Here is a 16,847-nt window from a genome sequence, read left to right on the forward strand (position 1 = left end):
TAAATGGTACGGATAAAGTAATTTTAAATTAAAATAAATTTAATAATTTGACAATTAAATATTTAAATGTTAACTGAACTTACCTGAATCCAAATTTCAAACGGGCCTAAAATTACCGTGCTAGAGTGAACAAGCGGTGAAAACCATTCCACGTAAAAACCCAGGGGAGCAGCGCAGGGGGGATAATTTTTTCTTGCATCCCAGGATTCCAATAACATCGAGTCCTTTTTTCTGAGGTCTTTTTGTTCAACGCAAGAATGAGCTTCTTCAAAAGAGCAGCGTAGACGCCCCCAGCTCGGTAAGCTTCGCTGGAGCCTGGCGGCGAGGCCACAAAAGCCTCCGTGATCATCAATTTCCATCACTGCTCTCTCTCTCTCTCTCTCTCTCTCTCTCTCTCTCTCTCTCGGGTGAACCCGTTTATTTATTGTTATGCTTGTTTTTGGTTTTGGAATCGAGCTGCGTTCATGGCTTCCGTTGCGGGAAACGAATCTGCTAACGGTTCATCGGGCTCAAAAGAGGCAGAGAGACCTCCGATTGAGCCTATAAGAATGCCCACGGTCGAGGAAATACGCGGCCAAGATATTTGGAACAACTGCGCTGTGCGCAGTGTGGTTAGCGGAGTCATGGGTACGACCAAAATACCCTTCTGTAGTTTTTCCTTTAAAGAATTTCCGCACTTGGGTTATTCAAATGCCAAAATGCAGGAAAATCCTCCTTTTGTTGAATTTATTCATTTGGTTTTTATCATTGTAGTATTATTGGGGTTCGGAAATATGTTCCCCCCCCCCCCCCCCCCCCCCCCCCCCGCCCCCCGCGTAAATGGGAAATATTTAACTACTCTCAATTTGTATTTTCCCCTTCACTCACATTTTGTCAGCAACCAAGCAAACAATTCTTAGGATTTTTCTGGTAATGATGTAATGCTCTCTAAGAGCTGGTTATTTGCCTTGCTGTGATAAATTTGAATTCTTTCATGTCCAAGAGAATTGAAAAGTCTACTTTCAAAAGACGAAATTATGTTCTTTGCAAGCAAACAGATGGATCTTGCTCTGTTTTCTCGAGGCTTGTGTCTTCATCTACTATGTGGGGTTTATAGTACGATTACAATTTGCTACTAAATATGATGTGGAAATGTTTCTAGGAGGTGGCCTTGGGGTGTTCATGGGTATGTTTCTTGGGGCATTGGACAACCCTCTAATGCAAGAGGAAATGACTGGTAGGCAGCAGTTCATTTATATGGCCAAGCAGATGGGGCGGAGGAGTTGGAGTTCTGCTAAAGCATTTGCAGTTATGGGCTTGGTTTTTTCAGCAGCTGAATGTGTTGTTGAGAAGGTATTGTCGCAGAGTCTATAGATATGGTTCTGATATACTTTATATTGAATTAAAGACAATTATGGATTATGCGATTTCAGGCACGGGCAAAGCATGATGTTACAAATACAGTTGTGGCTGGGTGTGTAACTGGAGGTGTAATCTCGGCAAAAGGTAACATCTCTCTCCATCACCTGAGCCTTCTTTCTAGGTTCCAGTGCACATCATCTCGTGAATTGCTGTCATGGAAGATTCTATGTTGCAGTCATGGAAGATTTTATGATGCGTGTCAACATAAAGTCCTACACTTAGGTTGATGTTATTGAAGTCCGAGGTCTTGCATATTTGGGATTATATCATATTGATTGTGTGCTCAGCTTTAAGTTTATAGCATATATGGATTGAACTTTAGTAGTCATGGAAAAAAATATGTTAGGTTGCTTTGATTTATATTTTCCCCATCCATCTGGGGAAAGCCTATGGCTCTCTCTCTCTCTCTCTCTCTCTCTCTCTCTATATATATATATATATATGTATTTGTATTTGTATGAATACATCTTGCCCTGTATGGTCCTATGATTATTGTTAAGAACAATTTCAATGAAGCTAGTCTCTATGAACACAAGTACAGCAAGTTTGAGTCAAATGTGGAATATATTTTTATCATTGTTGAACTGCAAAGGAGAGAAGGTTTTTATCTTCCCTCTTTCTAGAGTTCATTGGATGCTCAAAATTAGCAGTATGGATTTGAAAGTTGTCTTCTCTTTTCTTATTGCAGCATAATTAGAAGAATCTAGTGAACTTTCAAAGATGTTTGGTGTAATTAGGAGATGACCAACTCAAACAGAATCTTTCTCTATGATGTTAAACCTCACCAATGTAGCCTTTCAAATACACAAGCCCACCTATACGGTAATCCAAGGAAAGTCCAAGTGCATAATTGAATTCAGGATGTTTAAGTGTACTGCTTATCATTTGATTATTACACTACTGCATCCGGTAACCCAAACAGAATCCAATGAGAAAAACATTTGTGATTTCTGGTAATGGCAAATGTAAGCAACCCTTTTCTTCGAACGTGCTGCAGAAACTGTATAAATAGAAAAACCTTTTCCTGTTTTTTTTTTTTTTTTTAATAGGCAGAAAAACCTATTTTCATTCTCGAGCCACTTTCCTTCCATCTTATCCTAGACCCAACCATTGCCCTTGTTCCAAGATCTCAAGATGAGTTTGGAGGAATTGACTTTATTTTGGAGTGTTTTTTTTTTTGATAAGTAATCAAAATTGTATTAATTAAAGAAAAGGCCTAGCCCAGTATGTACAAGAAACTACCCCTTTAGGCGGGGGCAAGAGAGACAAGAAAATCACGGAGGACCATTCCATTGAAATCAACAGCAATTAGGGGTGAAAACCGACATATCGGTTTCGGTTTTGGACAAAAACCGAGACCACACCGATGGGGTGAAAATGATGAAAATCTCGACCGAAACCGGCCGGAGAAGGGGGAGGAAACCGTCGTCCTCGGTCTCGGCGTAACTCCGGTTGGTTCGTCGGCGTCGTCGATGGCTATGTGCGCCGTGAGAGAGAGCGAGAGACCACGGTGAAGCTGCGAGATTTTTGAGAGAGATAGAGAGATATGACGCCGCGAGGTGAGCTTAGAGAGAGAGAGGGAGCTGGCGATGGAGGTGGCCTTGCGTGGCTGCGCTGCGTGCGCCTTGAGAGAGAGAGAAAGAGAGAGAGAGAGAGGAGCGGCGGCTGGTGAGAGTGAGAGATACGAAGAAGAAGAAGAAGAAGAAGAAGAAGAAGACAACGAAGGAAACGGCGCTGTGTTAACCCTAGAGTTAAAACGGCGCCGTTCGTTTAATTTTTTTTTCCAATACTGAGCCATAAAACGACGTCGTTTCACTTCTTCAGTTTTAAGTGAAACGGCGTCGTTTCATATATGTATAAATCAAAAAAAAAATAATACTTAAACCATCGGTCGGTTCAGCGGTCCAGCCCAGGTTCAAACCGGGACCGAACCGCTGGACATCGGTTTTGAATAAAACCTACCGTGCGCCGACCGGTTCTACTCCGGTTCCGGCCGGTTCCGATCTCCGGCGGCCGGTCTGAGTCGGTTCCGGTCGGTTCTTCGATTTTTTGTACAGCCCTAACAGCAATGGCCCAATTACAAAGCGTACTAAAAAACAAAGTCAGCAGCTCCTCTACTGTTCGCTCCATGTCTTCGAAAGTCCTTGCATTCCTCTCCTGCCATAAAGACCACATGATACAAAGTGGTATCATCCTCCAAACTGCTGAAATCTGGGGCTGGCCTCCTATGTTGGGCCAGCAGGCCAAAGCTGCCGCCACTGTCCCCGACATAGCCCAGCCCAACTCCACTCTACTTAGCACCTCGTCCCACAAAACCCTTGCAATCTTGCAGTGTAATAAAAGATGATCTACCGACTCGCCCCCTACCTGTTCTTATCTACATTTTGGTTAACCCTAAAGTAATTTTGGAATTAAAAAAAAAAAGAAAAAAAAAAGAAAAGGGGCACACAATGATGATAGAGTAGGGATTTGTGGAACAATCTTATGGGAACAAAATTGTTGAGTGATGATATGTGCACAACAAAGGTGATTGAAAATATGATGAATATAAAGACAAGGTTGTAACGCCCCAATGGAAGGCCCAAACCACTTGGCTTATAGTTTAAAAGGACTAGTCAATGATATAATTGGAGCCCCATTGAAATCTTATTAAGAGCAAAAGCTTCTCATTCCCAAGCCATGTGAGATCCTATACACCACCTACCCTTATCCTTCTTGTATGGGGTATCACAAAGGTAATGGATGTTATTTTTTATAAGTACAAGGTAGTGGATTTGATGAGTTAAACATAATCTGAAAAGCACTGCCTATTTTTTTTTTTAATATATAATTAATAAGAGAACTTTATTACCAAGTAAATAGGCATAGCCAAAGTACACAGGAAGTATACAAGAGAAAACACCTAAATACAAGCTAGAACTAGAAATGACTAAAGCAAATCATGAAGATTATCTCCATTCAATACGAGAGCCTTAGCCCCAAAACACAAAGTACTAAAGAAAAACTCCCTTAAGTTCTCCCATCGAATGTTCTCTATCTTCAAAGCACTGCCCATTCCTTTCCAACCACAAGCACCACATCAAGCACAAAGGGATCATCTTCCACATGGCTACGATACGTTGTCTCCCATCAAAACCTTGCCAACCTGAAAAAAGGTCCACCACTTGCTTAGGCATCACCCTAGCAATACCTGTCCCACCAAAAATCTCATTCCACAAAGTCTTAGCCAACCCCACAATGATGAAAAAGATGGTCAATAGATTCACCATCTTTCTTACACATAAGGCACCATTCTACAACAAATAGTCCTCACTTGCTTAAGTTATTTGTGGTCAAAATTTTTCCAAGAGACACCAACCAACCGAAAAAAGTCACCTTGCTAGGCACCTTAGATCTCCAAATGCATTTCCAGGGATAATCATTGACACAATGACAGGTTAGAGCCTTATAAAAGGAACCAATCGAAAATCTGGAATTTCCAGCTTGAAACCACAGCAGACTATCCTCCCTTTCCTGAACAATCATCTCTAGTAAAATCCACATTCCATTGAAGATATTAGTATTTAGAAAAGAAAAGGAATCAGCCACTGCAGCATCTTGATCCCTAACAATCCTAAAAGGGGTGGGAAAAACATTCTTAAGAGCTGAATCCCCACACAAGATATCATGCCAAAAATAAATCCTTGTCCCATCCCCCACTTTGTATTTAATATTATTGACAAATTCCCCCCAAGCCATCTGAATGGACTTCCACAAACCCACCTCATGCACTCCTCTTACTTCATTAGAACACCGACTCCCCCACATCCTCCCATATTTAATGTCCACAATATTTCTCCATAATGCATCCCTCTCAATATGATACCTCCAAAGCCATTTCCCAATAAAAGCTTTGTTAAAGAGCCTCAAATTTCGCACCCCCAAACCTCCACAAGAAACCGGAGAACAAACCTTATTCTAACCAACCAAGTGAAATTTTCTTTCCTCCTCATTAGCATCCCACAAGAAATTCCAAAATATTCTCTCAAATCTGTTTGCCACCCTTGCAAGCAAAGGGAAAAGAGAAAGACAATATGTTGGAAGATTAGACAACATACTCTTTATCAAAGTAACTCTTCCCCCTTTTGACAAATATAACTTCTCCCAACCAGCTAACCTCTTGATCTTATCAAGCACAGCCTAATTGTTATTAGTTTTTCTCAATTTTGTTGATAGTTATGAATTATGAAAATCTATTTTTGTTTTGCCTGTGTTTCAAAATCTTTGCTTATTTGGGTTGTTGATAAAGTTGAGTTATACGGTTGTATGGATGGGGAAATATAAAGGGAATGCACTTTCAAATAGCCTCAAGAACTTAGGTAGACAGTAACATACTGTAGCAAATTCCAAGATGCGATCTTGCACGGCTTGGCTCAGCTTGTTCTTCGAGCCCTGCTTCTCGCTTCCCCCTCCCCCCATTCTAATGTCCAAAACAAGGCCGTATGGAGTATAACCATGTGGTAGCCTACTTCTGGATCTTTTTGCATGGTTCCCTCCTAGAACTTATTGCAGAACAGCTTTGTTTTTAAGCTTTATTATGAACCTTATGGTGGCTTTTGTTACATTTTACTTGTTTAGTATTAATTGCAGATAACTTATTTTGGTTTGAGTAATCATGTAAATAGAGTCCTTTGGTCAGTCTATGCTCTTGAAGGATCTGGTCTCCTTGTATCTCCGGTGATCATGTAAGGTTCCATTGTCTCTTGTTATGAACCTTGCAGTGGACATATAATGTTTTAGACTCAGGTTGGATTCGTTACTAGATCCTCTATCATTCTTTGAATGGAGTGGCTTTTTTTTTCCTTTTGTTTTTAAGAAGTCATGACCACCACTACATCAGCATAGTTACCATATTAAAGCAATTTTACTTTGTTCTCGTTATTGTGATTCTTTCCATATTGTGTTCTTGTTTTCTTTTTCCCTTTTTTCTTTCCATGTTATGCCTTACTCGCCTTCTTTAATGTGGTTCTAGGTGGTCCACAAGCAGCGTGTGCTGGTTGTGCCGGCTTCGCAGCGTTTTCGGTTCTGATAGAGAAGTTCCTGGATAGACATGATTGATTTGGTGCATTGCTATAATGCCCCATTTTTGCAAGCATTATTATTAAAAAAGAAATTAGGGCTCATTCATGATACCTTATTTTCAACTTTACTTGAGTAGCAAGAATCCCCGTTACTGAAGGAATGCATTAGGGGAAATTGGTTGAAGTTTTTATGAATATTGTACGATTTTGTGTATTCCTTATACGCTAGTTACGATTTGCGGATGTATTCTTCAATCTGAGAGAGTTTTAGTGGTTTGTTAGATGTTATATCTAATGACTTTCACATCCAAATAAGTCAAGGAAGAGGAGTTTTCATTTACTTGTGCTTATCTATATGGTTCTGAATGTTTACAACTCCTTGATACCAACTTACAATTTTTTTTAGCATATTTTGTGTCGGACAGTAAGCTTGTGACAGTCATTTCAGAGGCTGCTGCTGTCATGATACCCGCCAAAAAGTGAGTAAGTTTTGTTTACATAGTATAATTTATGGAGAAGGCGTATGATCATGTCAACTGGGAGAGAGCGCAATGACAGGACGTTCGAGGACAAAGAGAGATCGTTGGAGGAATTGAAAGTTTTTTTCTTTGGAGCTCTTTGTACATGGACCTTAGCGGTTGATTTCAATGGTTTGGGGTACATGAGTTCCTTATATCCATTGTTCATACCTAGATGTGGTCTCTAATCTTGTATCAGGCTATTGCCTTCTTTTGATAATATAATTTATTTTAGTTATCAAAAAAAATTTATATTTATAATATATATATATATATATTTATATCTATATATATTTATATATATAATTTGATTTAAAAGATAAGTTTTGAATTTTGAATTTTATAAATCTAATATTATTATTTAAATTATATGAATTGTATACTTTACATACGGGTTTGAGAACGTAATAATTCATAAATTTAGCCATGGGCTTTCTCATATGAGCCATCACCTCTTCTTGATTCGCCACCCAAAAGCGAACTTGGTCCAATTTTTGCCATTTTAATTTTGTAGCATTTGAATTTTTGAAAGGCCCCAACAATCACATAAGATAAATGCTTTGGGTTTCAAATTTTTGTTTTTCTTTTTTGTTTTTTTTTTTAACTTAATGATTAAGTAAAATTTTTTAAGTGATATTGCGAATTTTTTTAAAATATAAAAAAATCAATGAAAAAAATAAAAAATAAAAAATAAAAAAAAACTACCTTCAGTGAGAATTCGAGTTACATCCTTCGGTGGATGTAGCATCGCTCATCACATAATAATCTGATTGTATATGAATGGAATATTGTTAACACCAGCGATCGATTAACATCATATAGAGAATATCTTCTAATGATTGTCCTGTTAAACTCCAAAAATCACCTTCCAATCAAGAGTTGCCATGTCATCATCTCAGGGAACTTAGGTTGAACTGCATAATACAGGATTGACTGCTCTGTCTCCTCTTCCAAACCCTCGCTCAAGACTCTCTCTTCCATAAACTCAACCTTCTCTTCCAGAGCCTCACCCAAACCCGTCTTTTCTAACCGGTTGACTTTCTCTTCTGTAACCCCCGAAGCCGGCGATGGGATTTGGTGCTGTGAACCTCTTCGATAGAATCCCATAGAGCTGTTGTCGCAAACCTTGAACAAAGAAGGCAGAGGTCACCATTGCCATGCCCATTGCTTGCGATGACGAAGTCATGACTCTAGAAACTGACAAGATCTCTATCAATCTTCTTCGTTCTTAAATTATAAAATTTTCTATCTTTTTCTTTTTTGTTCTTTGCTTTGAATCTTTGTTATGTTGAAAATAAGATATGGGTGTTGGATCACTTGGATATTGTTTCTCCCTTCTAGAATATGGGTGATGGCTTTATGATACTCCAATTGATTTACTGATAAAATTTTCAATATTATCCCAAAGTGATCACTCTGGGTGTTTGTAGGAAAATCACATAGGAGAGAAATATGTATGCATTCTTATTGAATGAATATATCTATGTACAAGTATGAATATATACATACAAGGCAATCCTAACAAACTTTGCCTGGGAATATTCTTGAGCACCTATTTTGCATTACACAAATGTATACAATATAAGAGTTTGTTACAAAGCTGTCGGCCATACTACAACACTGAATCAGCGACCATACTTAGAGGGTAGGCACCAACCTAATCTAGGTAATTCTAGAAGGATCTACTTGAGAAGAGTCTGACGTGGCGGTGGTCCTTCTTGAGCCAGCTGAGATGGAGGAGCCGTTGGTAGGAGCATCTAAGGTGGTGGATAGTGTGGGCAGCTCAATACGCCCCTGCAAGCCTAACGATGCATTAACAACCGTGAGGCTTGTTCTCAGTAAGTGGAAATGAGAAGAAGCAATTGGTTTGGTAAAAATATCAGCCAATTGGTCTTTGGAAGGAAGGAAGCCAACTTCAAGAGTCTTGGCCGCGATTCGATCAAAGATAAAATGAAAATCAATTTCCATGTGTTTAGTTTTGGAATGAAGGACAGGGTTAACGGATAGGTAGGTGACACCAAGGTTGTCACACCAAAGGGTGGGGGCTTTGGGAAGGAAATCACGGAGTTCTTTGAGAAGAGTTTGAACCCATAAGAGTTTGGGTGTGGCATTGGCAAGGTTCTTGTATTCGGCATCGGTGCTAGATCGAGCAATGGTTCGTTGCTTGCAAGAGCTCCATGACACTAAATTTTGACCAAGAAAAATGCAAAAGCCACCGGTAGAGTGGCGATCATTCGGACAACCCAACCAATTGGCATCAGAAAAGGTTTGAAGCTGGAAGGAGGATATTTTTTAATGTGAAGACCAAAATTTAGAGTGTGCTTGACGTATCGAAGGAGTCGCTTAACAGGTTGCCCATTGGGGGTTTTCGGATTGTGCATAAACTGAGCAATTTTATTAATAGCAAAGGCAAGGTCTGGTCGAGTTAGTGACAATTATTGTAGGCTTCCTACAATGCGACAATAAAGGGTGAGATAGGAGAATGATGGGTTATCAAATAGAGAAAGTCAGGTTGAGGCAGACATGGGGGAAGAGACACCATTGGCAAATAACATATTTGTGCGAAAGAGCAGATCACGGATGTACTTCTGTTGAGAAAGATGAAATCCATCATTTAAGTAGGAGATTTCCAAACCAATGAAGTATGAGAGTTTGCCTAAATCCTTGATTGGAAAAATAGAGGCAAAAAGGTAAGAAGATTTTCAATGTGAGGTGAGTGAGAACTGGTCACAATAATGTCATTCACATAAACTAGAACATAAGTAAGAACAAAATTAGATAATTAAACAAGAGAGATGGATTGGCTTTAAAGGGGATAAAACCAAAATCACAAAGTTTGAAGCTAAGCCATGCGAACCACGTACGGGGTGCTTGCTTAAGGCCATAGATGGCCTTTTGCAAGCGACATACATGGTGAGGATGATCGGGATGGACAAAACCAACAGGCTGAGACATGTACACAGTTTCAGTTAAGGTGCCATGAAGGAAGACATTTTGGATATCTAGTTGTCTAAGAGACCAACCATAAGAGACAGCAAGGGAGAGGACTAATAGAATCATAGTGGGTTTCACAATGGGATTGAACGTCTCGGAATAATCGACTCCCTATTGTTGATGGAAGCCTTTTGCAATGAGATGACCTTTACGCCGTTCAATGGAGCTGTCAGTGCGATGCCTTGTATGGAAGATCCACCTGCAACCATCAATGTTAGTGAAAAGGGGAGGAGGAACAAGAGTCCAGGTTTGATTTTGAATAAGGGCTTGGAACGCAGTGGTCATGGCATTTTGCCATTCATGATGTCGAGAGGCCATGGTATAGTAGCTTGGTTCCTCTAAGATTGCAAGAGATGTGGTTAGACAGTGGGGTGGTGGAGGGTAAGGAATTTGACCATCAGAAAAATGTTTAGGTTTAGAGGAGTTGGTTTTGGAGCGAGGTGGTGGATGGGTGAGTGAGGTGGTTGAGAGGGTTGAGAGATTTGAGAGATTATCAAATTAGGAAGAGGAGGTGGATCGATTGGGATTGGAGATGAGGGTCCGGTCTATGTGTTTGAGGTTGAAGAAGGTTGAAAAGGATTAGTAGTTGTAGATGGGTCATTTGGTGGGTAAGTGATAGATGGTTCAGGAGGTATAGAAGAAGAGATGGGTAGAAGAGTATGTATGGTCTGGGAATTAGTTAAGGCCGATGTTAACTGGGAAATTGTGGAAGTATAAGGAAATGAGCTTTCATTAAAAAAGACATCACGTGAAATGTATATCCAATTTGTTGGCAAGTGAAGACATTTATACCCTTTGTGAATGGTACTATAACCAAGGAAAAGACAAGGTAGAGAACGAAAGTTAATTTTGTGGTTGTTATAGGGCCTAAGGTTAGGCCAACACTCGAATCCAAACACTTTGAGAAAGAAATAGCTCTTTTTGGTAGAGTAGAAGATGAGGAGACTTGTTTTCAAGGGATAGAGAGAAAAAAATTAATGAGATGGGCCGCGGTTTGGAAGGCATCGACCCAAAATTTATAGGGGAGAGAGGCTATTGCAAGGAGAGCGAGACCCATTTCGACTATATAACAGTGTTTCGTTTCAACCACACCATTTTGTTAGTGGGTGTGAGGACAAGATAGACGATGGTTAATGCCTTGAGAATTTAAAACCAGGGTTGAAATTCTCCACCCCAATCACTTTGAACATTTTTTATTTTTGTGTTAAAAAGACGTTCCATGTGTTGTTGGAAAACAAGAAAGACGGATATTGCATCACCCTTTGAGGCTAAGGGATAGAACCACCTATAACGACTAAAGTCATCAACAAATGAGATATAATAGCGAAAATTGTCTCTTGATATATGTGGGGAAGGACCCCAAACATCCACAAAAACTAAATGTAAAGGTCTTAAAGACCGAGTACCAGAAGACTTAAACGGTAATTGTCTACACTTGGTGAGAGGACAAGTAGAACAAAAAAAAATTAGATTGAGAGGGAGTAAAAGGCAAGCATGGTGCGTAGGATGCGGGAAACAAGTTAAAGATTAGGATGACCAAGTCGGTGATGCAATTGTGCAACTGTGGTTCTTTCAACAATAAGGGCAACTGGAGATAGGAGGAGGGAACAAGTAGAGAACATTATGCATTGGTCATTGGAGAACCATTCTTCCCGTCATTCTATCATTCACAACAAAAGTAGATCCATGAAACTCAAAGAAAACAGAGTTGTCACTGCAAAATTGTTGGACAGAAATTAAGTTTTTAGTAATTTGAGGAACATATAGTAATTTATGAAGAGAAAATGCAAAATTAGAATAGGAGATTTGAGAGTCACCGATATGAGTTATGGGAAGTGTAGTGCCATCACCATCTTGAATTTGCTCTTGTCCTACATATGGTTCAGCTATTAGATTAAGATGATGAAGGTATGAGGTGAGGTGATTTGTTGCAGCTGAATCGAGGTACCACTGTCAGTCCGAAAATGATTGTGAGCTAGTATAGTTAGTAGACAGGGAACAAGGTGGTATTAAAGAGCTCTACTGAGCTGTCAAGGGTAGCCCTAGTGGTAACCGAGACAACAAAAGACTCATACTCAGAATTGAGACCATTTCGAAGGTAGGAAACGATTCAGAGTCTCAAAGAGGCTCTCCAGCAACGGTCATGGTGTCTGATAGAAGGCAAACTTTTTGATAATAATCAGTGACAGAGAGAGTCTTTCCTAATGTTTGTGAGTTGATGACAAATCTGGAAGATTTTGGCTTGAGATTGGGATGTAAACATAGTCTCTAGATTGAGCCATAGTTCACGAGATGTGCGAGAGAAGCTATGGCTTGGGCAAGAATGGTTTCAGTGAAGGAAGAAAGGAGTGTATTGAGAAGCATTTGGTTAGTGCGACGCCACTAAAGATAAATGAGATTGGGTTGAGGAAGGGAAAGAGAAGACATAAAGGGTGAAGAGACAGGAAGAATAAGGGGGGAGGAGGAGAGAGCCATCTATAAAATGATAAAGTTCTTGACCATGGAAATAGGGGATGATTTGTGCACACCAGAGCAACTAGTTATCAAAACCAAGCTTTATAGAAACAATGTGAGAGAAATTAATGATTAGGTGGAAGGGATTGGAGCTGGAGTTTTCTTTTTCCAAGGTTGGAGGTTCGGTAGCCATTGAAGATGATCAATGGGATTGAGAATGGTGCCCCCAAAGTGATTAATACTTCTTCCTCTTTTTTTTTTTTTTTTTTTTTTTTTTTAACCTTAATGGTTAAGAAAGTGATTTTTAATAAGTTTATGAATTTTTTTTTTAGATCTTTAAAGGTATTTAAAAAATAATTGAAAAAAATATTTATTTGCATCCAGGGGCGGCTCAATACAAATTGAGGTCTAAGGTAAAATTCAAGCTAGTCATTCTTAATTATAATATAATAAAATATAAATTATTATATGAAATATTTTCAAAATTTTCAATAAAATGAGAAATCTTTAAATAAAATTTTTTTAATTTATATTAAATATTACAACTTAAAATGAAATCTCAATGCAAATTTTATATTTCAATTTAGCAAGATCTTAAAAAATTATTTAAAATACAAATAATTCACTATATTAAATATTAAATTTAATTTTATGGGGCCTTGCACATACTTAAAAATATAAAAGTTCTTTAAAATTTTATTTAATGAAATAATTTTTATTTCTTTAAAAAAATAAAAAAAATACTTTATTTTTAATTTTAAGAATCTTACATAGAGTGTAGGACTTAAATAATGACTTAAATGACCTTATCATTAAATCGGCGTATTTGCACCTACGGTACAATGCATGACACCTTTATCGATTTCCCTGTCATTATCAATAGTAAATTATTATAAACTAAATACGATGTGGATTTGGAGCAATGGAAATTGAGGTAAATAGAAAATAAAAAAAATAAAAAAAATCTATTTATTATTAATTTTTTACTATTATTTTATTATTTTATAATATAATATTAGACAATAAATTTATAAATAAAATATAATAAATATTCTTTAATTATTTAACAAAGAAAAAATAATAAAAATTAAAAAGATGAAAGTATTATAGCAAAAAGATATATTTAAAAGTAATGAATATGAATGGCATATTTCTTTTTCAAACGGCAAACAGAATATTCGAAGGAGATAAACTACTTTGGTTGTCGGCGTGTTGCCACTCGTCACTCATCGATAATTTGCCACCTAGCTAAAATCGGAAGGTTGCCCTCACTTGACTGCAAACCTCACTGACCGGTGCGAAATGGCGAGAGAGGGTGAAGTGGTTTGCGTCACCGGCGGCAGCGGCTGCATTGGATCCTGGCTCGTCCGTCTCCTTCTCGACCGTGGCTACTCCGTCCACGCCACCGTTCAGGATCTCAGTTTATTCTCTCTCCCTCTCTTTCTCTCTCGTTTCTAGTTTCTGCTTTCGTAAATGCAAATTCGTTAATCTGCGGAATTTTCATCTCCTGCTTAATATTCCAATTTGCAGAGGATGAGAGTGAAACGAAACATCTAGAAGCTCTGGAAGGAGCAGAGGCCCGTCTCCGTCTCTTCCAAATCGATCTCCTTAACTATGCCTCTATCCTCACTGCCGTCAGTGGCTGCGCTGGAGTCTTCCACCTCGCCTCTCCCTGCATCGTCGATGAAGTTCTAGAGCCCGAGGTTCTTGATATATTGACCTGAAATTCTGTTAGAATGATCAAAAGCCAGGCCTTGACATAGCACCCTATATTCCCGCAAATTCAACTCTTTTTTTTTTCCTTTTATTATACATCGTTTTGTTGTGATATATTCTACGTAATTTGGTGGTTCCACAGAAACAACTTCTGGACCCGGCGATCAAGGGAACGCTAAACGTGTTGACGGCGGCAAAGGAAGCAGGGGTGAGTCGCGTGGTGGTGACTTCATCCATCTCAGCTATTATTCCGAGCCCTAATTGGCCGGCCGATATCGTCAAGTCTGAGGATTGCTGGACCGACATTGAGTACTGCAAGCAGAAAGGAGTGAGTGCCCCTGCACCTGAATTTGGATAGGTTTTTATAAATTTATCTCGGACTATAATTGTGGTTCCGATTGGATCATGAAGGCATTGCATGGTTGTTTGTTCAGTTTACATTGGGTCTTATGGATAGGTGTGTGTTTGTTTGTTTTTTTTATGGTGTAGTTATGGTATTCGCTTTCTAAAACCCTAGCTGAGAAAGCTGCTTGGGATTTTGCCAAAGAGAAAGGTTTGGATGTGGTGGTGGTAAATCCTGGGACGGTAATGGGCCCTGTGATCCCTCCTAGGCTCAATGCAAGCATGTTAATGCTTGTTCGCATTCTCCAGGGTAAGTATCTATCCTTGCAGCATGTCTTTTTTGGTTATATTGTTCTTATTGGGGGATTCTTTCATCGGAAATAAAATCACGATTTTTCCACCATCTTAGGTGTGGTTTATATCAATTGAATTGATGTACCATTGTTTTTACTTTAATCGGAGCGTTTCATAACTTCAACCTGAAATAGAAAATTAATACTCGGGTGTCTTGGGCGGTTTAGCAGATCATGTAGTCCGTGATCTGTGAGGACACATCAGCTGCTCTTTGACTTTTTATTCTAGTTATTACTCGTTGTATTTCTAACCTCTAATGAAAACCATAACTGTCTTAATTCTAATTTTCTTATGTCTAGAGCTAATAGATGCACTGATGGTGACATTTTATTCTTACTGCAGGATGCACTGAAACGTATGAGAACTTTTTTATGGGATCTGTGCATTTCAAAGATGTAGCTCTAGCACATATATTGGTGTACGAGAACAAATCAGCAAGTGGAAGGCACTTGTGTGTTGAAGCTATATCTCATTATGGTGATTTTGTGGCAAAGGTTGCTGAAATTTACCCTGAATATGAGGTGAAAAGGTAATAATTTGACTTCCTGCTTCTGCATGTGGGTTTGAAAGTAATAACTATTTACTTGTCTTTTTTTGAAAAAAATGAACATCTGAACCTTCCAAACAGCATCAGAACTATAAATTCTGAATATGGTGGGATTGAATTTACATTCCAATGATAGTCATTTTCTAGAGATTATGATGCTTGATGATGATGGTGGATATATCCGACTACCATTTGCCAAATGAGCTTTATTGAATTTACATTGATATTGTAGTGTCTGCTACAAGTACCACTGAAGTTTCTCATCACATTTGGTTTGGTTTTAACTACTTTTTGTGTTTTGAGTTCACCCCACCCAATCTCACTCCGATCCTTGGACTAAGTGGGGTGATCAGGCTGGTTTCCTGCACTTTGAGTTCACTAAATTCTGGATCTTTTTGTAACCTTTTTTTTAATTTCTGGTTGCTATAGGACAGAAAAAAGTTTTTTTAGATGCCTTGTTTTATACTAATTGTAATCGCCAAGGTGTCTTTGGAGATAGGGTTTTACCACTCCGTCGGTTTTGCTTTTTGATATTGTCACTGCCAAGGTGTCCTTAGTTTTAACCACGGTATTTCTCCCGCCATAAGTAAGGGTTCATAAATAAATTATGGGGTGCTGTCCTCTTCTTTAGAAAAAATAGTGGGGTGGATCTGTAGAGGTCCAGTATACAACTTCTGTTCTTGCTTCTTAATGATGTCTACTGGCTTGTATGCGTTCTATTGATTTTACAATTTCCCGTCAAGAAACCGAATGTCACGTAGATATATCTTCCTGAATTCCCAAATGTTTTTTTCTGTTTCTCCAGATCTGTCGTATCCATTAGATGGAATTATTCCAACTTAAATGCAGTAGAAATGGTCTTATAAATTGTTAATGCTATGATGTCTCTGTGTATGTAGGTTGCCAAAGGATACCCAACCTGAGTTGTTAAGGACGAAGGATGGATCAAAGAAGCTGATGGACTTGGGCTTACAATTCATACCCATGGAGCAAATTATCAAGGAGGCTGTTGAGAGTTTAAAGAGCAGGGGATTTATTTCTTGAATTGAGCTTCAAGCATCACTGAAGAACTTCAAGGAGCCAATTACTAGCTGCATATGCTCACGAACACCCGGTAACCTATCTATCTTGTAAATTGACTGGGTGGTGAAGACAAGTATGTATGAATAATTCTAGGCAATAAAGTAAGCTTATTTACTTCAATTAGTATGTCCTTGCAATCTTTTCCTGGTATGTAATCGAGAAAAAAACTAGATTGTTGTATGTTTCAAGAAGTTTTGTCAGGTAGTATTTCTTCCAAGTTGCTTCTCGACAGAGTTGAATTTGTAAGAATTTTTGTAGTAAAAACGGAGGTACTTGGTAAGTTGCAAATGTGTAAAAAAATGATATTTGTTAACAATCAAAATGGCTGCTCTGCACTTTCTGCCTTGATTTCGGATTCTTAAGCCTTTCCACTGCTGT

At 38.6% G+C, this 16,847-nt stretch overlaps 2 protein-coding genes across 4 annotated transcripts; both read left to right on the top strand.

The window, feature by feature from the left end:
- Positions 1–187: 187 nt before the first annotated feature.
- On the top strand, positions 188–7,219 carry LOC122294584 (mitochondrial import inner membrane translocase subunit TIM22-4-like). 3 transcript variants are annotated; one of them, XM_043103455.1, is made up of 4 exons: positions 188–627; positions 1,142–1,332; positions 1,413–1,485; positions 6,868–7,219. In XM_043103455.1, exons 1-4 carry the CDS (start codon positions 465–467, stop codon positions 6,942–6,944), a joined length of 504 nt encoding a protein of 167 aa, XP_042959389.1. In that variant the 5' UTR covers positions 188–464; the 3' UTR covers positions 6,945–7,219. The 3 variants fall into 3 exon arrangements, with proteins under 3 accessions (XP_042959389.1, XP_042959390.1, XP_042959388.1); XM_043103456.1 differs by having other exon boundaries at positions 6,901–7,218; XM_043103454.1 differs by lacking the exon at positions 6,868–7,219 and adding an exon at positions 6,413–6,801 and having other exon boundaries at positions 190–627.
- Positions 7,220–13,658: 6,439 nt separating this feature from the next.
- Positions 13,659–16,817, top strand: LOC122294055 (cinnamoyl-CoA reductase 1-like). Its single transcript, XM_043102515.1, has 6 exons — positions 13,659–13,847; positions 13,958–14,130; positions 14,286–14,471; positions 14,633–14,795; positions 15,182–15,368; positions 16,286–16,817. The coding sequence occupies exons 1-6, from the start codon at positions 13,730–13,732 to the stop codon at positions 16,428–16,430; spliced, it is 972 nt and encodes a 323-aa protein (XP_042958449.1). The 5' UTR covers positions 13,659–13,729; the 3' UTR covers positions 16,431–16,817.
- The last annotated feature ends 30 nt before the right edge of the window (positions 16,818–16,847 follow it).

This window comes from Carya illinoinensis, chromosome 14 (genome assembly GCF_018687715.1).
Source record: "Carya illinoinensis cultivar Pawnee chromosome 14, C.illinoinensisPawnee_v1, whole genome shotgun sequence".
Lineage (NCBI taxonomy): Eukaryota > Viridiplantae > Streptophyta > Magnoliopsida > Fagales > Juglandaceae > Carya > Carya illinoinensis.